The sequence below is a fragment of the Amblyraja radiata genome, chromosome 37 (assembly GCF_010909765.2).
Source record: "Amblyraja radiata isolate CabotCenter1 chromosome 37, sAmbRad1.1.pri, whole genome shotgun sequence".
Classification (NCBI taxonomy): domain Eukaryota; kingdom Metazoa; phylum Chordata; class Chondrichthyes; order Rajiformes; family Rajidae; genus Amblyraja; species Amblyraja radiata.
Genome location: NC_045992.1, coordinates 9,613,392 through 9,636,635, shown reverse-complemented (window position 1 = coordinate 9,636,635; position 23,244 = coordinate 9,613,392). Strand labels below are relative to the sequence as shown.

Below are 23,244 nucleotides of genomic sequence, written 5' to 3'. Positions count from 1 at the left end.
AGAATATTTGTTCAGAGGCTTTGAGAAAGTTCTAATAGGAAAAACTCCCAATTACTACTCGGACTTTACAATTCAAACTGCAGTTGTAAACTGCAGTCTTTACCTGTTAAATATTCTGGTTTAAGTTTTTGATTTGGATCATACTTTTAATTGAAATAAGCTTATCTAATGTTTACAAATGATACAGTATCCCCAGTTGCCTCAGTTTTGCTAGACTGAATGAGGGCAATTATTACTATGTGACGACTTTTGATTTTTATCCGATCTCTAAACTTTTTTTCTCATGGGGGTGTCATGAACATGTTACTTCCTCGCAATCTGATTGAAACGAGGAACGCTCCAATTACAGGTGTTCTGGAGAGTGTATGTGCATGGGTGAAACACTTGGGCACATGTATTGCAAGTAGTGCACTCGTGTAACACCAGACTTGTGAATCTTCCATACTAATTTAATAAAATTGGTGATGGTCAGATTGTTATTCTTCAAGAGTACAGATCAGCTAATTTAACATGCAAGATGAAAGAATTTGCATTTCACATGATGAGGTTCTAAATCTCCCTGGCCTACTTTCCATTTTAATGTTTCTGATTCAACTTTTCAGTCACTGGAGTACACACAGTAGCATACTGTTCACGTTTCAGGACTAGTAATCATAGGCATGAACCACTCATTCAGAGGTCTGGAGTAACATGTCTTCCAAATCCCATCATGATTGCTGGGTGATTTTAACTCAAAAAAATGTTTTTGTGAAGAATGACTTTTGTTGATTGAAAACCCATCTAATTCACTAATTGACCAGGTTACTCTTACATCTTTCTTCTTTTACTCTCAAACCTCTTGTTTTTGATTCCCCAACCATGGGACAAAAACTGTGTGTATTCACCCTATACACGTCCCTCTATACGAACGCCCCACAGTCTCCTACGCTCCAAGAAATAAAGGTCTAGCCTGCCCAACCTTTCCCTAAGATTCAGTCCATAATACAAACATGCAAACTTACTAATCATATCTTGTACATTTTCATCAAAGTGGTTGATATGGGTGATAAACAACAATAAGCCCAGCACCGATCCTTGAGGCACATCACTAGTCACACTGCTCTCCTTCATCATTGCTGCTTCCTACCATTAAGACAATTATGTTTCCAATTAGGTTGCTCTCTCTGAATCAATTGATGTGAGCTGGTGCTTTAAACAAAAAATTGGGCTTGAATTAAATTTATTGCTGAGGTTATTGCTTGAAATGTAGAAAAGAAGATTTAAATTGTATTATTTTCCCCCTTCAATGTGACAGTTGAAATTATAGAGAATTTGATATTTATATGAATTGACAGGATTCAAGATGTAAACAGTGTTGTGGGGGAGGACAGGGAATTTCATCTAACTCAGAAATCAACAATATTCAATTACAAAGTTAGATTGAACTAAATAGTGTCACTCATGTAAATGAGTTTAATGGGGGGGTTGATAGATGCATTTTGTAAAAGAAGAAGTCCAGGCAACAGAAGATGTGCTTTTGTGCTGTTTTAGAAACAGAAACATAGAACATAGAAATTAGGTGCAGGAGTAGGCCATTCGGCCCTTCGAGCGTGCACCACTATTCAATATGATCATGGCTGATCATCCAACTCAGTATCCCGTACCTGCCTTCTCTCCATACCCTCTGATCCCCTTAGCCACAAGGGCCACATCTAACTCCCTCTTAAATATAGCCAATGAACTGGCCTCGACTACCCTCTGTGGCAGAGAGTTCCAGAGATTCACCACTCTCTGTGTGAAAAAAAGTTATTCTCATCTCGGTTTTAAAGGATTTCCCCCTTATCCTTAAGCTGTGACCCCTTGTCCTGGACTTCCCCAACATCGGGAGCAATCTTCCTGCATCTAGCCTGTCCAACCCCTTAAGAATTTTGTAAGTTTCTATAAGATCCCCTCTCAATCTCCTAAATTCTAGAGAGTATAAACCAAGTCTATCCAGTCTTTCTTCATAAGACGGTCCTGACATCCCAGGAATCAGTCTGGTGAACCTTCTCTGCACTCCCTCTATGGCAATAATGTCCTTCCTCAGATTTGGAGACCAAAACTATACGCAATACTCCAGGTGTGGTCTCACCAAGACCCTGTACAACTGCAGTAGAACCTCCCTGCTCCTATACTCAAATCCTTTTGCTATGAAAGCTAACATACCATTCGCTTTCTTCACTGCCTGCTGCACCTGCATGCCTACTTTCAATGACTGGTGTACCATGACACCCAGGTCTCGCTGCATCTCCCCTTTTCCTAGTCGGCCACCATTTAGATAATAGTCTGCTTTCCTGTTTTTGCCACCAAAATGGATAACCTCACATTTATCCACATTATACTGCATCAGCCAAACATTTGCCCACTCACCCAGCCTATCCAAGTCACCTTGCAGTCTCCTAGCATCCTCCTCACAGCTAACCCTGCCCCCCAGCTTAGTGTCATCCGCAAACTTGGAGATATTGCCTTCAATTCCCTCATCCAGATCATTAATATATATTGTAAATAGCTGGGGTCCCAGCACTGAGCCTTGCGGTACCCCACTAGTCACTGCCTGCCATTGTGAAAAGGACCCGTTTACTCCTACTCTTTGCTTCCTGTTTGCCAGCCAGTTCTCTATCCACATCAATACTGAACCCCCAATGCCGTGTGCTTTAAGTTTGTATACTAATCTCTTATGTGGGACCTTGTCGAAAGCCTTCTGGAAGTCCAGATACACCACATCCACTGGTTCTCCCCTATCCACGCTACTAGTTACATCCTCGAAGAATTCTATAAGATTCGTCAGACATGATTTACCTTTTGTAAAACCATGCTGACTTTGTCCAATGATTTCATCACTTTCTAAATGTGCTGCTATCCCATCTTTAATAACTGACTCTAGCAGTTTCCCCACTACCGATGTTAGACTAACTGATCTGTAATTCCCCGTTTTCTCTCTCCCTCCCTTCTTAAAAAGTGGGGTTACGTTTGCTACCCGCCAATCCTCAGGAACTACTCCAGAATCTAAAGAGATCATGAACAAATCATGAACAAGTTATAATTTGTAAGAAGTTTTCCTGAAATATCCCAGTATCCTCCCCTTTCTAAACTGGAATATTGTATAAGATTCATATTTACGAAGACCAGATGTAACCCTAGTGCAAATATTAGCATAGATTTAATTGGCCGTGCAAACAGTCATCTTACATTTTGACAAATCAATTGAGAATTCAGAGAAAGTAGTTCTGATGAAAGCAAGCAGTCACCTCAAGCTATGCATTTGTTTTTAATTGAAACATGTTTTTGTTTTACAATATCTTACATTAATGAGAATACTATTTAAAATGTCATTGAATAACTTAAGTTATTTCCACAAATCCTCCTTCATAGGTTCTTTGGCATCTTGATATTTTTCGAAGGAGTTTCAGGCAGTTAACCACTCACAAATGTATGGGAGATTCCTGCATCTTCTGTGCTCTCAAGGTAGGTGCTTTGCACAGTGCTGATCTATTGTAATTGTTTTTTCAGTGGTCTCAGGTTGAAGTTTTTTATTGGTGTTTATTTTGTTTAGTAATCGTGATTTATTAAATTATGCTGTATAGTTAGGAAACTCTTCCTTATCATCTCGACCTGGTCTTTGGAATAGTTAGCAGAGGACGCCTTAGTGAATATGGAACATTACCAGTTATCAAAACTGTCGCTTTGTCCTCTTTGGTCTAGATCGGTCCCTAAGTGATTGAAAGCCAACCAATATTTAGCCAGCCAATGGAAAAAGATTGGATATTACTGTGCATGGCTAATAGTTTTTCTTTCAAAAAATATTTCAGAATGATGCCTACCGATCTAACTTGTTCATGATTATAATTTGTAAGAAGAAACTGCAGATGCTGGTTTAAACCGAAGATAGACACAAAAAGCTGGAGTAACTCAATAGGAAAGGCAACATCTCTGGAGAGAAGGAATGGGTGGCATTTCGGGTCGAGACACTTCTTCAGACTGGTTAGGGACCAGGGAAAGGAGAGATATCGATGGTGATGTGGATGAGAAGCTAGTGCGACTTAGGTGGGTGAGGGAGAGAGAGAGAGAGAGAGGGAATGCCGGTGCTACTTGGAGTGAGATAAATCAATATTCAAACCATTGGGCTGTAAGCAGCCAAAGCAAAATATGAGATGCTGTTCCTCCAATTTGCGTTTAGCGATAAGTTCTTTAGCGATTAGCAATTTGCGATAAGTTCTTTAGTAACTTGTCAGTTTCTTTGTTGAACTAAATTAAGGTGCATGTTGCAATCAAAAGCGCTTGAACAATTGGTTGGGAAGAAAGCCAAACTGTAAGAAAGACGACTGCGCCTCATGTGGGCTGAGCGAAGGTGTTCCGCGAAATGATCCCCCGGTCTGCGTTCGATCTCGCCGATGTATAAGAGTCTACATCTTGAACAAAGGATACAGTAGATGAGGTTGGAGGAGGTGCAAGTGAACCTCTGCCTAACCTGAAAGGACTGTTGGGGTCCCTGGACAGAGTCGAGGGAGGAGGTATAGCGACAGGTGTTATAATTTAATTGCTTACCTGATTAGATTGATCGAGGTTGCTGTAAAAAAAGAAAGTCTGGCACCAGAGACCTGGGTTTGATCCTGACTTCGGGTGCTGTCTGTGTGGAGTTTGCATGTGGATTGCCTCCGTGCTTCAGTTTTCTTCCACATCCCAAAGATGTCTGGGTTTGTAGTTAATTGGCCCATGTAAATTGCCCTTAGTGTGTAGGGAGTGGGAAAGTTGCACATTATAGCAGTACATGTGAACAGGTAATTGATGGTCAGCATGAACTTGATGGGCTGAAGATGCTTTTTCAATGCTGTATCTATAATGAAAGAAATACTGTAGTGCAGTGCATCACATTTGTATTCAGTGGGCAGGTGACAACTTTTAAGATATGATTTGAAATGATGTGCAGTGATTTTGCTGTTTAACGATAAATGTTGGAAGCTACAAATGCTTTGACTGGAAGCTGAATTATAATAAGCTATTATAATAAGTTTGTTCTGGTTTGCCTACATTCTCGCTTGTTATGGAGCATTAAAAATGTCGCTTTTTGATCTATTTCTTTAATGAAATGCTGCATTTATTATTTTCACATAGTTTTAGTACTTTTTGGGAGAAAAAAGCCTCTCTACTAATTAATCATGTGGCTATAAAATGGGATTATTGTTTGGATTTTTCATGAAGATCTGAGTTTGATGCATAACACACAGACGTTTGTCCTCTTACCACATTGTATACCCTAGTTTTTTCACAAGCTGAAGGGCCTGTCCCACATGGCGATTTTATCGGCAACTGCCGGCATCATTGACTGACATATCAGGTCACCGAAAAATTTGCGGCGTATCTGCGGCGGTAACGCAGCATGATGATGTATTGACACGCGGTGTTTTTCTAGAGTCGCAACTTTTTTTTGTCGCTGCTGGATTTTGAAATGTTCAAAATCTTTTGGCGACATTCATATGACGCCGGCAGTCGCAGAAAAAATCGCCAAGTGGGACAGACCCTTGAGAGACCTCCAAATACTGGTGTACAACTGTGACCTGATTACTTTTGTTACCTACTTACATACTGAATGAATCCTCCATTGGGGCCAGAACTGGTGCCTTTATTGATTTGTATATATTTTAATAATTTTGTCATGGTCCACAGGGTAGCATTTCCAAATTTCCAGGTGGAAAATTGCTTGGAATTTTGAGGAAGAGAGTAATAGGTTGCTGTAGGATATTGAGAGATGTCAGAAATTTGATATAATACAGTAAAGTGATGCTCTTCGGAGAATCAGTAAAGACACATTACAGATTGATTGTTACTGCCTCCCTGAATGAACAATTGGAAGATCTGAGTTTGATGCATAACGCACAGACATTTCTTGTCTTATTTCTTGCATATTGATGGTATCTACAAATCCTCACATTAAACTCTGGTTGAATTGATTTGTAAATGTTTGAGGAAATTAGGGCAATTCTGATATGGACAATCACTGAGCTGTTGATCTATGTTCGTGAAACTATATATTTTTATAACAAAATTAAAATTCCTTGCAGTGAAAGCTGTAATTTTCTAACCTTCAAAATATTTTGTTATTAGTTTCCATGGCTCTGGATCAGGGAGGAGTGAATGCCACCTGAACACAAGTCGTGGTCTGATCAACCACGGCTGGATCGCCTGGGTGTGGGTGTCTGATGTTGAAAGACTCGAAACACCCAATGACCCCAGGTTACATCACTGATGATGTGTTCAGGAGCATCAATAGATGTATTTTTATCAATCAAACTGAACGGCTAATTCACTGGATGCCTGACCTGCCATTGGCGAGTGGTGGCGCTTTTCGCAACTTTTCGTCCTTTCATCCTTTAAAAAAAAATTATTCCGTCAAAAGTTTTGTTTTGGAGGTCTTTTAGTCTTTTTATGTGGTGGGGGGGGGGGGGGGAGGGGAAAACTGTGTTTCTCAGTCACAACCTGGTCAAGGATGCGTTTTTCCTCCGAGTCTCAACTTTGCCCCCTCCTTGCGGCCAAACCGGCCAGAGTTTCAGCTTCAGCAGAGGCGCAGCAACGAAGTACCATCGTGGAGCGGGCGTTGCCTTACTAGAGTTGCCGTGTTGGTAGCTCCGGAGAGCTGGGACTGCCGACTCTTAACACCGTGGAGCTGTGGTTTGTGGAGATCCCAGCCACGGGCGGCGCTGACTTTAAACACCGCGAAGGCCTGGGATCTTTCGCCGAGGTCGCCAGAGTTGGAGCTCCGCCCAGCTCAGCCTGTGAACTTCGGGAGCCACGGTCTCTAGTAGGAAGCGGCCGATTCGGAACTCCAAACCGCTGAGAATGTTCTTCCGACGCCGGAGCTCCAACATTCCTGCGAGAGGGCCTGAAACATCGGGCCGTCATTTGCGGCGACTGCGAAGGTCTCAATAAGCCCCGACCACGGGTGAACATAGAGGAAGTGGACTGAACTTTGCTGCCTTCCTTCACAGTGGGAAATGTTGATTCCGCTGTGGGGGGATATTTTTTATGTTTAATGTTAAATTCTATAGTGTTGTGTTTATCTTATTTGTGTGCTGCATGGTAACTCAAATTTCACTGCACCAATTGGTGTATGTGACAATAAATGTCCTTTGTCCTTTCATATTCAACACGAAAGTAATAGGTGCAAACATTCAACGATCAACTGTTAATTGGGTTTGTTGGCCCCACAAGATATTTGTTTCATTCATATGGATGGAAGGTCACGTGACAGGTCCTCGCATGCACTGACGATGTTTTCATTATAGGTGTGGCTCCCTAAAACTATTTTTTAAAAACCTCATAGGCAAGGCCTAACTTCGCAATTCCCTTTAATTACTGTGGAATTTAAGAAATACAAACAAATAAGCAAAACAAGAATTGATTTTTATGTATTTGGAAGGTGGAAGCTGATCTTCAAAAAATAGATTTAGGGATTTGAACATTTGTCCAATGATCAAAAGGTAGTCTCTTTCAATATATCAGTGTATGTTGGTCATATATTGCTTCAGGCAATGCAACTTGATCTTCGCAGTTAAAATCAGACAGGGAACGGTGGCAAAACGATTCCTACAAACAAGCAAAATCAGTGGCAATGCTGGACAGAGAGTAAACATATCTTTTTGGTTAGTAAACATAGGTTTTTATATTTTCAGCATCAGGAATTGAGGCAGACTTCGGTATACCATGTCTGTATATTTTATGAGAGTTTCTGTCTAATGCTTGATATCATTTCCTGGATTGAGATTGTTCTTTGCAGAATGTACAAACCAGTTGAACATCTACCTTATCATGAACAAATTGAATGTTTTTTTTTGAGCAACAGGTCAATGGAATTGCAAAAGCATCACTCGACTTATTGAATAGGCTGCCTTTCTTTCAGATTTGTGTGGACAAAAGTGATTCTTACCACACATTACATTGGCATTGGCAATCACAATTCTAACAAGATTCACAGTGCTGAAACCATTCAATAACCTCTAAGAAATCCATAATAACTAATGTTATTATATTAGCAGCAGTTGCCTTTACTAATTTTCTCATTCCAGAATACATAAATAAATTTATGGTTGACATGCTGCCACTTATACACCAAATATAATTCATTAAAATGTCTGTTGATTCATTAAAAAGTTATGAGAATGGTAATGTGCTGGTGTCATCAACTCACTCCCCTTTGAAATGTGAGTCTAAAATTGATTTAACAATTTCTGTGAACACATTTTATAGCCTCTAAAATTACCCTTCAACATTTCGGCTTGCATATTATATTAAGTTTGTTGTAAGCAATATAAATTGCAATCTGTAATGCATGACATTTTCAGTCAATTGATATTGTCCCTGATCAACCAACCATAACATCAAAGGATATTATCAGGAAGCAGAATGCAGACAATGTGCACAATGTTTTGATGTCCCTGCATGTGCTTTTAAGCTACAATAATAGACAATATGTGCAGGAGTAGGCCATTCGGCCCTTCGAACCAGCACCACCATTCAATGTGATCATGGCTGATCATCCACAATTAGTACCCCGTTCCTGCCTTCTCCCATATCCCCTGACTTCGCTATCTTTATTGTACAATAATGTGTACAAATTCCCTTAAAATAGCAATGTTACAAAATTTTGAGATTTTAAAAATCAAGTCTGTAACTTATCCCATCAGATAAAGCATAAAAATAAGTTTAATTTGACACCTAATTCACTTTCATATCTCAAGTATTTAAAAAGTTATGGCCATTTTCATACTGGGAAATGAGCATCTTGTTCCCTATTGACTTTCTATGGACATAACAAAAAAGCTGTGATCGTGAACAGTCAAAAGCCCATAACTTTCTTAAAAATTAAGAGAACTGAATGAAATTTTCAGTTATCATAGATTGAAGCATTCTGAAACAAATATAAAATAATCTTACTTGGATGACCTGAAATTAAAGCATATAATTAGTTAGTTACCTAATTGTAGCTAATTTCAGACTTCAATGACTAGATCTAAACACCTATCCATTTCTTAATAAATGATTAACATTTTTAAATAGCCTAAATGTCCAAATAATATTCACAAATAATTCACAATAAAACATGATTTTTAAATCTCATTTACATTAATTTATAGGCCAAATGGAAGGAATTTAGTGTTCAATTGCTGTAAATAAATGCCCATTTAAATCAGCTTTCCAGTGGGTCCCTGTGGAACGCGCTGGTTTAGAACGTTCACATTGCGGTAGATTTGTGCCTCAAATGCCGAGAAAAATACTGCGCGATATAATGGGCCCAAATTGAGCTACTCGCAATATTAAATTTTGTATAAAAGGATCTTTAGAAGCCCTTTTGAATGTAAAAATATACAACCTACCTTCTGCTATTTTCTTTATGAGACCCTGCGGTTGCTGACGGTCGCGGGTTTAAAGATTGATTTTTAAACTACTATAACTATTATTCAAGGCCTTTAAACCTAATAATAGCTTTTGCGACGGGGTCTATCAGCGATTTTTCGTTAATAATTAACTAGGCTGAACATTTTCGATTGGAACAGCTTAGAGAAAATCGCGTTTTAAACCCGCCCCCTCTAAACGGCGCCAAAATCGCGCACAACCTCAGCGGCAGATATTCAGCGACGCTTCAGGTAGGCTTTGCAACATACCTACTTAAAAGGGCACAAAGTCAGTGGGTCAGGGAGTATCTCTGAAGAACATGGATAAGTGATGTTTTGGGCCGAGATCCTTCTTCAGTTTGATTGTAGGGGGGGAGAAGAAAGCTGGAAAAGGGGAGAGGCAGGACAAAGCATTACAGTTAATAGGTTGACACAGGCGATGGGGCAGATGGTTGGAAAAAAACTTCAGAGATAAGAACAATAGGTGTGAGACAGGTTTGAATTGTGGCGGACTTAAGCCTGTGGAAGGAAAGTAGTAAGCGTGGTTGGGGATATGGAGAGGAGAAATAGATGGGCGTACAGGAGGGGCCTAGGGGAGGGAATGGGGAAAGAAGAAGAGAGGGGAGATGGGGAAGAACACAGGGGGAGGAGTTAGTTAGAGGTGACCTAAAACTGTAGAATTTAACGTTCATACCGTTTGGTTGTAATAAGAGGAAGCGGAATATCCAAGCAGAATATGAGGTGCTATTCCTCCAGTTTGTGTGCGGCCTCACTCTGGCAATAGAGGAGGCCCAGGACAGAAGGTCAGTGCGGGAATGGGAAGGAGAATTAAAATGGTTAACGACCAGGAGATCCAGTAGGCCTTGCTGGACCGAGTGCAAGTGTTCCGCAAAATGGTCGCCAATGTACAGGAGGCCACATTGGGATGCAGTAGATGAGGTTAGAGGAGGTGCACATGTACCTCTATCTCATCTGGAAGAACTGCTGGGGTCCCTGGATGGAGGTGAAAGAGGAGATATGGGGACAGGTGTTACATCTCCTGTGGTTGCAGGGGAAAGTACCTGTGCAGGGGATGTTTTGGGTGGGAAGGGATGAGCGAACCAAGGTGTTGACGAGAGAGCAGTCTCTGCGGAAGACAGAGAGAGGTGGAGATGGGAAGATGTGACGCAAATGTCGGTATATGATGTGTTGGATGCAGAGGCTGGTGGGGTAAAAGATAAAGACACTCTATTCTTGTTCCGTCTGGGGGAAGGCAGAGCAAGAGCAGACCTACTGGACACAGGAGATGCGGGCGAGGGATCCATCTATGACAGAAGGGGGAATGCCACGTTTATTAGAGAATGGGAACATCTTGGATTTCTGAGAACAGAAGTTTCCTGTTACCTTGCACATTTGTTACCTTAAACTATTATGAAGCTACAATCAAACATGAGTGGTGTCATGGGTGGTGTCCATGATTGAAACAAAGGAGGAATGCTGTAAGCTTGCTAGCCCATACGTGGTTTTAGTAAACTTAGAACATGTCATGTTCAGCCAGAAGCCTCCCATCACTCAAGCACGTAAGGCTTTACATTCTTTATAATTGATGAGAAAAAAACTTTTAGCAAAATTAACAATGCCACTTTAAATATTAACACTTGTTTTGTCAACTACTAAATTATTCAATCAGACACACGCAACAACTAATATTCAACTAAGAACTGTCTGAAGAAGGGTCCCAACCCAAAACATCACCATTCTGTATTCTCCAGAGATGGTACCTGACCCGCTGAGTTGGTCCAGTGCTTTGAGTCTTTTTCACTAATAACATTAATCCTGATTCTCATTTCCATAATGCTGTTTGAATTCCTGATTCTCTCCAGCATTATATTTTGTTTTTATTTTTGTAAATATACATTCTGGTTTCTTGCATATCGACTGGTTTGTGTACGACAAGAAAATCCTGGATTTTTGCATCAACAGTTACTGATAATTTTATATTTAAATTTGAGGTTGAAACGTATTAAGAATAATACTTTTACAGTAGTAAATAGTCCAAGATTGTGGTACGTCTTAACTAAAACTGCATTGGAGATGAGACAAATAAAGCCATCATTTTGGTTGCTTAGCACATTGCTATAATTGAGTTATGAGCCAGTTACCCAGATATACTCAGATCTGCACCATTAAATTGAAAGTAATTAAATAATCTCGAAACTTGGAAAGACTTGAAATAAGCACCCCAAGAGGCCAGTCAAGCCTCACTGCCCATCGGGATTAATCCTTGAAATTCAAGAAAGTAATTAAGTAGAATTAGCGATTGGTATGAATTTGCTGATTGAATTTTGTAGCAGCTGATCAGACCACAAGATCTTAATGTTCTGAAGTAATTGCACTTCAGTAATGCAATGAAGGCTAAAGAAGTCAATGGAGCACTGTGTAATTACATTTCAACACTGCATGTTTTATAAAGGTTATTGCAGAGAGCTTGACCTGTTGCTGAAAGAAGTAAAAAGGAAAGATGGAAAGTACAAAACAGGCATTACTGACATGGTCCTGAGTATTACTGGAATGTTTAAAAATCTTTCTGATGGCTTTATTTATCTATCTCGCTCTCATTTTAAATAAATCTCAATTTGCATTTCTTTGTATTGAAACCAAGCTTTCGGGTCACTGTTTAAAAGTCAGCATCAGTGGCTCAAACTCCCTGTGATATATCTTGAAAATGTTTTTTTGTGTGCACCCAAGAATGTCTCAACAATTGTCCAAAACTATATTTAACTTTTTTCTTGTTTGCAGTTTGTTTATAATTCTTTGTTATTCCCACTGATCATCACCATTTTGATCCAACTAAGGCAAATTTACATATTTTCTTTCCTAGAAGGAACTGATAAAATAAAAGGATTTGTGTGCGTAACTAAATATTAGTAGGTAAGAACAAAATGACTAAATCATATGTTAAGTTCACACTAGGAATTCAATTGGACAGACATTTTGAGTAATTGATTAGGAACCTCCGTTGCCCCAGAGTATTCAAGGCACCATAACTGAGGAAGAAAATACCAGTCTTGGAGGCTGTACAATTTTATTAGGATTTACTTTTAAAGGGTTAAATTATGAGGTAAAATAGAATAACTATGTATATTCCTTGAATTTAAAGAATTTCGCTAAGGATTTTAAATTTATTAAATGATTTGGTAGAAGAAAATTAGGGACAAAATCTTAGCTTGAGCTAGGTTATTCAAGAGTGAAGTCAAGAAGTAATTTCTCTATAAAGGTGGAGCAAAAGTGGAATTAAAGTCCACACATAACTCCATCAGCCTTACCAAATAAAAGTTTAATATGTTGATAAATGTTGACTTTGAGTACTTTTAGAGTTATAGGGTCATACAGCATGGAAATTGGCTTTTGGGCCAACTTTCCTCTGTCTACTCAAGCCCTACCTGCTCATATTTGGCCCATATACCTCTAAAACTTAATATCCTGTTTTGTTGATTAATCTTGCACTACATTGCATTTTCTTCAAATATAATAAAACTATTGATCTACCCTGGACTGGACCCCAGGCGGCGGCCGAGCTGAGGGCTGGAGTCATGCCCAAGCCCGGGGCCTGTTTCAAATAACTATTTACCAACATGCCTAGATCCCTCTGCTCTACAACACTTGCCAGAACTCTGCCACTCACAGTGTAGGTCCTGCCCTGGTTAGACTTCCCAAAATGCAAGACCTTGTACTTCTCTGTATTAAACTCCATCAACCATTCCTCAGCCCACCTGCCCAAATGATCACAATACTGCTGCAATTTTGGACAACCATCTTCACTATCTGCAATACCACCCACTTGAGTGTCACCTGCAAACTTACTAATCATGCCTTGTACATTTGCATAAAGGTATCTGATATAATTTCTGTAAGATAGCCTCTGCACACCTTTTCAATATGACCGCACTTAAGTTTTGCATTTATGTTTTGCTATTCAAGCGCGTGACTCCACTTGGGCAAAAAATGCAAAATGTTTATAAGTAATCTGTTAATTTCCATTCAATAATCTATATCATACGAATTGTATCATCACTAACCATTCCAATGAAATAAAGAAAAAAATATTTTTACTGTCTTATTATTTTTCCACCTGTAGCTGTATACTGTTTTACAATTTTGAATAGGAATTTGAGGGGGTAAAGCAAGTTCACTTCATTTATTCAATATCAGTTTCCTGCCAAACTAGTCTCTGGAATGTCCTTGACTGTATCTGGAAGCACAGTACTTTGTGTTCTTAATTTTGATGCTATGATAATAATTGTTACTTAGCGTTATACAGTTTATAGAACTATGCCAACAAAATCTTAACACCAGTTAGTGAGGTAAAATTCTCCTCGTTCAAGAAGGCCGTTTCATTTATATTTTGAAGTTCTGACTTATTTGAGTCAGGAACTTGACAACGTTTCAGAAATAGCTTGTGTTCATTTGCCACTGAACATTTTGTTTAAATTCTCGACTCGTTCAGGAAAACGTTCTGTAGTCTTGTGCTATTTGTATTAAACTGATGTGTTTCTAGTGCAAGATATTTAATGTATACGTGAATGTTTGTTGGTAGAAGGGGCAAAATGGGGCAGACAGATATTGGCCTTCCCACCAGTGCCATTTCTCCACCTATTTCCCAGCAATGTATACTGCCCATCAACGTGATCTCAATTCTTCTACCACCCACTGACACAGGGATAAATTTACAGAAGCCAATCAATCTATCAGTATATCTTTTGGATGTGGGAAGATGTTGAAGTTTCTGGGGGAAACCCATTCAGTGATATGTGCAACCTTCACAAATAACATTGTTGAAATTATAAAACAATTACTGTACAGCAGGTGACAAGCTTTAGCAGGTAGCCTACCAGTCAGTGGTATTTTCATAATGAGTGCTTAATGCATTTTTTATGCAGCTATGATAAATATATATGTTTTTGAATAACCAATACAGCAGGTATTAATTCAATTAATCATAATTATTTGATTTTTAATTTTAGGCCCCTCATTGGTGGTATTTGTTCAAAAGTGTCACGATTTCTTTGAGCTGCGAATGTGAAGTGCAGCTTAAATCTAATTTCTGTAAGCATTTGCTGTGAAAAGATATTTTTGTGCTACAATATCTTCTTCTGAAACTCTCGGCTTTACGATGTTCTCCTATCATTTTTCTTTATTTTCTGTTGAGAAATACTACCAGGCAAATTAAGTGTATTTTACATGATGTGAGTGAATGTTAATGGTTGGATTCAAAGCTGTTCTCTAGTCAGTACTTGAATCTCAATTGTTTTGAAATGCAATCTGATAAAACCGGAAAGACACAAAGTGCTGGAGTAACTGAGCAGGTCAGGCAGCATCTCTGGAGAACATGGGGAGACACATTTTCAGGTGGTGATGTGCCTGACCCACTAAGTTAATCCAGCACTTTGTATCTTTCTTCCAGCATCTGGAGTTTCTTGTCTCTACATATTCAGCTTGGCTAGGCTTTCCTGACTCATTGTTCTGTGCGCCAACTTTATGGGAGTAGGACCAGGAATTTTCACATAACTAATGGCAGTTTCAAGGCCTGGCCAATTTATTTCATTAAAATGTGAAGAATTATAACCATGAACAGAATGAGTTGATATCTTTTGAGTCACCTGATTAATTCTATTGATTTTGGCAACAAATACTTGCACATGGGTGTGGCACACACAAAGTAAGCACCATAGAATTGCGCAAATAATTGAGGCTTTTCTCAATTATAGAAGGTCATGATCAACATTGCAAAGCCTCAACCCATGCTCTTTAAGTTTGCGTCACCTGATGCTCACAAATAAATGACATAATTTCAACCACTAATTTGTGCATCAGCCATTGCTTAGCTTATCTGTGTTGTGATATTTAACAGGGACCTTTGCCAGTTGATCTGAATCTTAGCTTCCGGTTAAAGATATGAAATTCGGTTTTGTAATCTGTTCTGTTTAGTTGTTGCAGGTTTTAAAACTGGTGCTAGGCGTTTGGATCAAAGCTTCCGTTTAAGCATGATCAGAATGTGCTAAATATAGATGTAATTTTGCTTTAGATTTCAATAGGAGAAATTAGACTGCAAATAAAAACAAGTAGCAGTGACTCTGAAGACAGATGCAAGGGTATGATTGAGCTGGAGAGAGGGCAGAGGAGACTCACCAGGGTCAAAAACAGCATTTTCTGCTGAAAATGCTTGATAAGCTCAGCAGGTCAAGCCAGCACTTGGCCCATAGCCTCCTTTACCCTGGTGATTCAAGTACTCGTCTAAAGAAATCATTTAAATACATTATTTATGAGATTAAATCCAGTTTGCCCAGCGGCCTTGACCCACTGCAGTTTGCCTACTGCCACAACATGTCCACGGACGATGCCACCGCCCTAGCCTTATACTCATCCGTGGAACACCTGGATGAGAGAGACACTTACAGTACGTCAGACTGTATAGACTACAGCTCAACCGTGAACACCATTATACCATCCAAACTTATCACCAAATTCGCGGGACTTGGTGTCAGCACTCATCTCTGCAACTGGATCCTCGGCGTCCTGACCAACAGACCCCAATCAGTGAGGTGAGGGGATAGATCGCCCTCGACGATAATCCTCAACACGGTTGCTCCGCAAGGTTGCGTTCTCAGCCTCCTCTTCACTCCTTGTACACCCACAACTGTGCAGCCATGTACAAATCTAATTAAATTTTCAAATTTGCAGATGACACCACCATTGTGGGCCGAATATTAAATAAAGATGAGGTGGAGTACAGGAAGGAGATCGAGAACCTAGTGTCCTGGTGCCGAGACAACAACCTTTCTCTCAATGTCAGCAAAACAAAGCAGATAATGATCGACCGCCCCAACGCAGGAGTTTTGATCGCCCTGACGCGGGAGCTTCCACCGCCAGCTGCAGGAGCTTTGAGCGCCTCGACGGATGGTTCAACTGTCCCGACCGTGGGAGAAATAAAGAGGAAGAAGATTGAACTGTTTTGCCTTTCATCATAGTGAGGAATCCACTGTGAAGGATGTTTATGTTAACTTTTATGTATGTGTGTCTTGTTGCTTTTTTTTGTATAGTTGTATGGTAATTCGCATATCACTGTACATTAATTGGTATATGTGACAATAAAAGACCTTTGAAACCTTTGAAACCTTTTGACTTCAGGAACCCCAGTTTGCATTGACAGCACCTAAGTAGAGATGGTTGAATACTTCAAATTCCCAGGAGTCCATATCACCAACAACTTCTCCTGGACCACCCGTATTGAAGCAACGACCAAGAAAGCATACCAATGTCTCTACAAAGGCTTCCTAAACCTTCAAAGGCTTAGGAAGTTCAGCACGTCCTCTACAACTCTCACCAACTTCTACAGGTGCACCATAGAAAACATTTTATCAGGATCAGCTTGGTTTCAGAACAGCCCCATCCAAAACGGCAAGAATTTGCAGTGAATTGTGGATGCAGCCTAGACCATCACACAAGCCAACCACCCTTCCTTTTACTCAATTTACACCTCACGCTGCCTCAGCAAGGCCAGCAGTATAATCAAGGAGGAGTTGCACCCTGGCCACTCCCTCTTCTACCCTCTCCCATCAGGCAAAATATATAGGTGTGAAAGTGCACATCTCCAGATTCAGGGATGGTTTCTTCCCAGTTATTATCTGGCAACTGAATCATCCTACCAAAACCAGAAAGCAGTCCTGAACTACTATCTACCTCATTGATGACCCTCGGACTTTACCTTGCACTAAATATTATTCCCTTATCATGTATCTATCTATACATTGTAAATGGCTCGATTGTAATCATGTATTGTCTTTCCGCTGATTAGGTAGCAAGCAACAAAAGCTTTTCACTGTACCCCGGTACACGTGACAATAAATTAAACTAAACTAGATTATGTTCACAGCTTTGCAGATGAAATCTGCTGGTACTGGCTCGGTTGAAAATTTGTGCAGCATAAACTTTTCCACATTGCAATGAAAATAAGTATATCAAACATATTCTCAGGAACAGATATCTTCTTTGTATTGCATCAGAGTTGCTGCTGTTTCTACACGTTGAAAGCTCTGAAGTGGAATTTGAAGCAATGATCATTTAATCGGGTGTTACCTGCAGAGCCACAGCCGGTTATGATAATTGACCTAAATTAAGCATAATTGAAAATGACGGGGCCCTTAAGCTTTGTTCATGGTAATCAGTGGAAGTAATTTGATTGTTGGATGGTAAACTTGGGGAGGTGAGATTTTTCTATTGAAAAACATGAACATCTTCCAATGTCCAGCAAAATCTTGAACTGATCTGCAATATGAGAAAATTAGAGTTCAAAGTTAATAGCCAAGTATGTACTGCATGCAATATTACCAGAAAATTGTGTAAGAAGGAACTGCAGATGCTGGTTTAAACTGAAGATAGACACAAAAAGCTGAGGTAACTCAGCGGGTCAGACAGCATCTCTGGAGAAAAGGAATAGGTGACGTTTCAGGTCGAGACCATTCTTCTTCAGATAATTCTGGTAATTCTTCAGAAGAAGGGTCTGAACCCAAAACATAATCTATTCATTTTCTTCAGAGATGCTGTCTGACTTGCTGAGTTACTCCAGCTTTTTCTGTCTATTGCCAGAATATTACTGGGGCTAAAAGTGTTAAATTCTGTGGACAGATTCTATGGACTAGTTTTATGTTCAAATGAATAGATCTAATTGAGAAATGTAAGATGATTAAAGGATTTGATAGAGTGGGCAGATGGATCAGTGACATGGATTAGTGTTGAGGGCTAGTGGGTTTTTCTCTGCTGTTGTTTCTCTCGCCATTCTCTCATCATTTCTTAGTGGGTTGTTGGACTGAAGGTAATTATAATTAAAGAGACATGAAGCTATAACAGGATATAAACACTGGGATGAAACTTCTGAAGTTGAGATTTTGGATAAATCAATGAAGTCAGCAAGCATATTGCAGATTCTAAGGACTTAAAATGGACTTTAGCTGAGGGTTAAAAGAGCTAACAGAAAATTGGAATAACTAGGTCTGGTGATGGACAAGGGTGTATATGAGGGTTTTTCATTGAAAGTGGACAGTGGGAGTAAGGAAGATAATGGAGTATTATACTTCCAGTTTGCTTTGATTCAATCTGAAATGTTGGAGGGGCAGGCTGTAGAATTGTTGATATTCATTTTTCCTTATGAAATAGAAGAGACAATGATTCTGGTCAAATAACAAAGATTACAAAATGTATTTTCCACCAAAATTGTTTTAAGTATTTGAATTCATTCCTTTGAAATGACTACGAAGCTGCCAGCTTTTCATTAAAATATTTTTTAAGGGAAGCACTCCTACCATTCATAATATGGGTGGGTCAATAAGTGACTCAGGTCCTGCAGAAACTTGGTTGACTCTTTGCTGCCTTCTGAAATAATTCAACAGGATATTTGGTTGTATCAGATTAATTGGAATGGATAATGTATACCCGCCTCAATAATGTTGCCCATACTCTACTGCTTTTGCAGAGCCAACATAAAAATGTGAAACACTGGCCACAGTGGTCAAAGAAGGTCATATCATTAAATCTTCCAGGATTGTTCTTAACAAAATAAAATAATTTAATTTCATAAATATTTCTGATCGTACTGGTCAGAGATGGAAAAAAAAGACGACTTTGATCTTGTGTGTGTGTGCGTGATCACATCTGCTCGAAAAAACGACGCTCTAACGGTAAAATCTTTACATATTCCTGTAGAGTTATATCCCATGGATTCAGAAATCGACAGCTCTCTCCCCCCTCCCCCCCCCCCCCCCCGGGCTCGCGCTCCCCCCCCCCCCCCGGGCTCTCTCCCCCCCCAAATCTACTCTGCCATTCAATCATGGCTAATCTATCTCTCCTAACCCCATTTTCCTGCCTTCTCCCCATAATCTCTGACACCTGTTCCTGCTCCTATTTTTCTGTTTTTGAAAGGGATGAATGTGTGAACAAAATAATTGAAGATGGTGATAATGTTAAAATAAAACAGAAAATGTAAGAAACACTCGACAGGTATATCCAATCTCAAATTAGTGTTATTTTCAAGACAGACCAGTGCACCTACAGTGCCCAGTGCCCAATTATTTTTTCTATGTGCCAAAAAAAATGTGAAGGTGGAATTCATTGACTGTTTCATTTCTTTAGGGAATCTTCACTCAGTTTCAATACAGCAAAGAAAAGGTACTGCCATCTGATGCCTTGAGGAGTGCTCTTGCCAAAACCTTTCAAGATGAACAACGCTTTCAGATGGGGATCATGGATGATGCTGCAGAATGTTTTGTGAGTGTTAAATGACAACCACTTGGTTCACTTGACTGTTTGATAATGCTTTTTGCAATAAAGGTACTAATTGATTTTGGAAGTATATATGCAGTGGGGGGAAATCAAGATTATTGCATTGGGATGACCTTGAGGCTGCTAGTAATCCCCAGGACGACCTAACTCCTGAAATGTCATCAGGAATTTACAGGGGATGCCAGATATTGTACTTAAAGTAGTCTAGTGGAGCTATCATTCGAAAGGCTTGAGAGCCATTTCAAACTCTTGCTACTTTCCTTGGTCTATTAATTTCTTCAGCACATTTGATTGTCATACTTGTTTTAGATCAAAGCACTTAATGGAGTAAAGTCAATGTATGTAACTTGGACGGATGGCTGACCATGCTATTCACATAATACTTGTGAGTTTTAGTTTGAAAGAACATAGTTTTTTAACCAGTTCAATGGTTCGTTTAAATTTTATTTGTTTCCTCTTGCAGAACCAATTCTGCATTAAAACTATGTATGGTATTAGAAGCTTCCTTCTTTGTTTATGTAATAGAGTGTGATGGGGGGTTGTTTATTCTGTTATTCTGAACTGAATATTTGATATTCAATGCAGGTATCCATTTATCAGATTTAGCAAATATTTGTGCTTTGTACATTGTTAAGTAATTGTGAGCAGTAATTTTGCTTTATGACAGAATGGATACAGCATTGTCATTTGGCTCGTTTAGGCTATACAATCTCAGTACAAATGCAATCCAGCTAGTCTAACATTAATCCGACATTACTGAGAACATTGAATCACCTAAAGAGACTAGTAGATGTACACTGAATGTGTAACATAGAATGTTGCAGTCGCATACTTAACATCGCCACATATTATAAATCAATATTTGCAGTTATGCACCTCAGAATTCACAACTAGTATAATGTAGCAAAATGGGCAGAATTTGTTTACATGAATCTTACTCAAAATCATTGTTGTGAAACCTTCTGCTTTTACTTTTGTGTGCTGTAATTCAGATTTGATTGCTCCATCTTCATCTGTGGAGAACCATATACAGCATGTTTAAAATTATACTTTTTACAGGAAAATATCCTCATGCGAATACACTTTCACATTGCTGATGAAACGAAGGAGGACATTTGCACAGCGAAGCACTGTATTCCACACCAGAAATTTGCTATGACTTTGTTTGAGCAGGTAAAAATAATTTACTTTTTAAATTAGTAAAGTCAGATTTTAAAAATGTTTTCCACTACTTCTATGTTTTCAGCTTTCTTTTTGAGTCAAAATCAGTTTTCTCTACAATATCAGTTATGTTAGGTACTGAAGTTTATCTCTTAATGTTTTGCATTTTGTGAACACTTATTGGTGTTTATTAGGATAATCCAAAATATTATAAATGTTCTTTCCTTTTGCCAGTTACTTCATTATCGGTTAGAAAGTTAATGTTAGAAACTATTATTAGAGTTATGGAAGCAGAGAATTTGAGAAAAATTCAAGATAATCAGGCAGTCAACATGGTTTTGAGAATGGGACGTCCTGTTTGAACTTATTCATAGTGAAAGAATTAACACATTGGCGTGAGTGGAATACTAGTAATTGAAATGGGCAGGGTGCCTTCTGAAGAAAGGTGAGCACAGTAAGCTACTGTCTAGATTTTTGGAAAATTAAAAAAGGACATAAGATCCTGAGGGGTTTTGATTTGGGTGGATACAGAGAGGAGGCTTCAGCTTGTGAAGAATCTAGAACTAGGTTAGATGACCAAATAATCCAAGTATATTTAACTTTATGACGTGCAATATTGGAATTTCACTTGAAAACCTGTTAATATGTTCGACTTCTCTGATGGCTGGCATGGAATCTTTTTTTTCCTTGCAGTGTGTTTGTACCAGCTGTGGTGCAACATCCGACCCACTGCCTTTTATCCAGATGGTGAACTACATTTCTACAACTGCATTATGGTAAGCTATTGCTAAGATTAATCGTATTAAACTTGTACCTTACAATAATAACTTTTGTGCACAAAGTAACATTAGCATATTGGAGGTAAATAAAAAGTGAGAAAGCTTATTATACAAAGTACATTGTTCCCGTCTTATGCTGGTGAATGAATCAGTGTACAATTTCACATTCTGAAACCAGAAACCTGCATTTTAAACACAAGTATAAACGAGAATGGAAATCAAACTATGTTGAGTTTGCGTTCATAAAACATGACCCTAGTCATCAAATTGGGATCATAAACTTTTAAAGTGCTGTGGTTGCAGGAAGAATATTTTTTGCTGATGAGGAATCCTATCTAATAATAAATGTTGCAGTATTTGTGGTATGTTTTGGCAGTCTATCTCAAAATCTTTAAACAGGGAGTGTCTTTGAACTGCTGACTGCTCTGTTTACTGCATCGTGTACAATTAGTCATAGATGCATGTTATGAATTTGCACAGTGGTGTGCTCTAAAATTGGTGACATTCTTCAAAGGGAACACAGGCAAAAGTCATTGGAATTAGTGAAAAGACAGGACCTTGCACAAACTCATTTTGCCAGCAGGAACCTTACTTGTTTGCTTTATAAATAACCAATGATTTGGATAAATGCTTGACATGTGAGTGGAAGGCTCTAGAGTTGTGATCACAATGTACTGATGTTTTCAGCTATGCAAGAAGAGGGAATATTTTACGGCAGAGACACCAGACTGGAAAAGGACAGACTTGGGAATGTGGTGTGATGAGACATTGGTATAAAGGATTGTCCATCATTACTCAGATAATAAAAAAGGATTGAAAAGTTGTAAAATTAAAAAAACTAGGAATATAAGGAGGTCTATCACCCTTAAGCCACTAATAAAATCAATATTAATGAACAGTGAGTAAATAAAAGTTAAGAGAAAGTAGGAGTTTGTAATTGCAGCAAAGGGTAAGAATGGAGAAGAATTGAATGAAGAGTAAAATATTGTCGGCCATTAAACAATGAATACAGAACAGGATCATATAGTGGAAGGATTTAACACTGAAATGACATGATAAATCAAAATAAATTATTACAGAGTATAGTTAACCCTCAAGTAAACAAAGTGGTGGACTGAGTGGGATTCATCAGCAATCCTGAAGAGGAAGTTGGAAAGTTGTAGCAAGTTCAGAGTTCTAATGAATGTGAACCAGAATGAGAAAAATATATTGACACGCTGGCCCAGAAAATTACAGGCCAGTTGGCATGGATCCATGTTGGTTCATTTCAGATTATTTTCCATCATCTAAATTTGTACTTTGATAAATTTTATTTTAAAAAAGATTCTAAAATATTCTCTTTGTGATAGAGAAATATGATTAAAATTATTCAAGTATAAATTTAGATGAGGGGGAAAAATATCTGAAATGAACCAACCTCAATTTAAGAAAGGAACATTTTGCTTTGCACATGTGATTGAGTTATTTGAGGTGATGAATGGGAAAAAATGTCACATGAATTACATGAACATTTAGACAATGTACCAAATTAATGATCATTGATTGACAAATGACTGCAGAATTTGGAGATAGTTAACAAATTAGAT

At 38.8% G+C, this 23,244-nt stretch overlaps 1 protein-coding gene and 1 long non-coding RNA gene across 11 annotated transcripts in view; one reads left to right on the top strand and one right to left on the bottom strand.

Annotated features, from left to right (window-relative positions):
• The window catches only part of usp54 (ubiquitin specific peptidase 54), an 89,006-nt gene that overhangs the window by 28,657 nt on the left and 37,105 nt on the right, over positions 1 to 23,244 (top strand). For all 10 annotated transcript variants that reach the window (XM_033012707.1, XM_033012706.1, XM_033012710.1 and 7 more), the window contains 4 exons: positions 3,391 to 3,483; positions 19,569 to 19,703; positions 20,778 to 20,891; positions 21,573 to 21,655. In XM_033012707.1, coding sequence (XP_032868598.1) covers positions 3,391 to 3,483; positions 19,569 to 19,703; positions 20,778 to 20,891; positions 21,573 to 21,655 — 425 coding nt within the window. The remainder of the gene's footprint in view (positions 1 to 3,390; positions 3,484 to 19,568; positions 19,704 to 20,777; positions 20,892 to 21,572; positions 21,656 to 23,244) is intronic.
• On the bottom strand, positions 6,861 to 16,409 carry LOC116966455. Its single transcript, XR_004410025.1, has 3 exons — positions 16,262 to 16,409; positions 12,802 to 12,807; positions 6,861 to 6,872 (listed from the first exon to the last, which is right to left on the bottom strand). It is a non-coding gene; the product is annotated as an uncharacterized LOC116966455 (long non-coding RNA).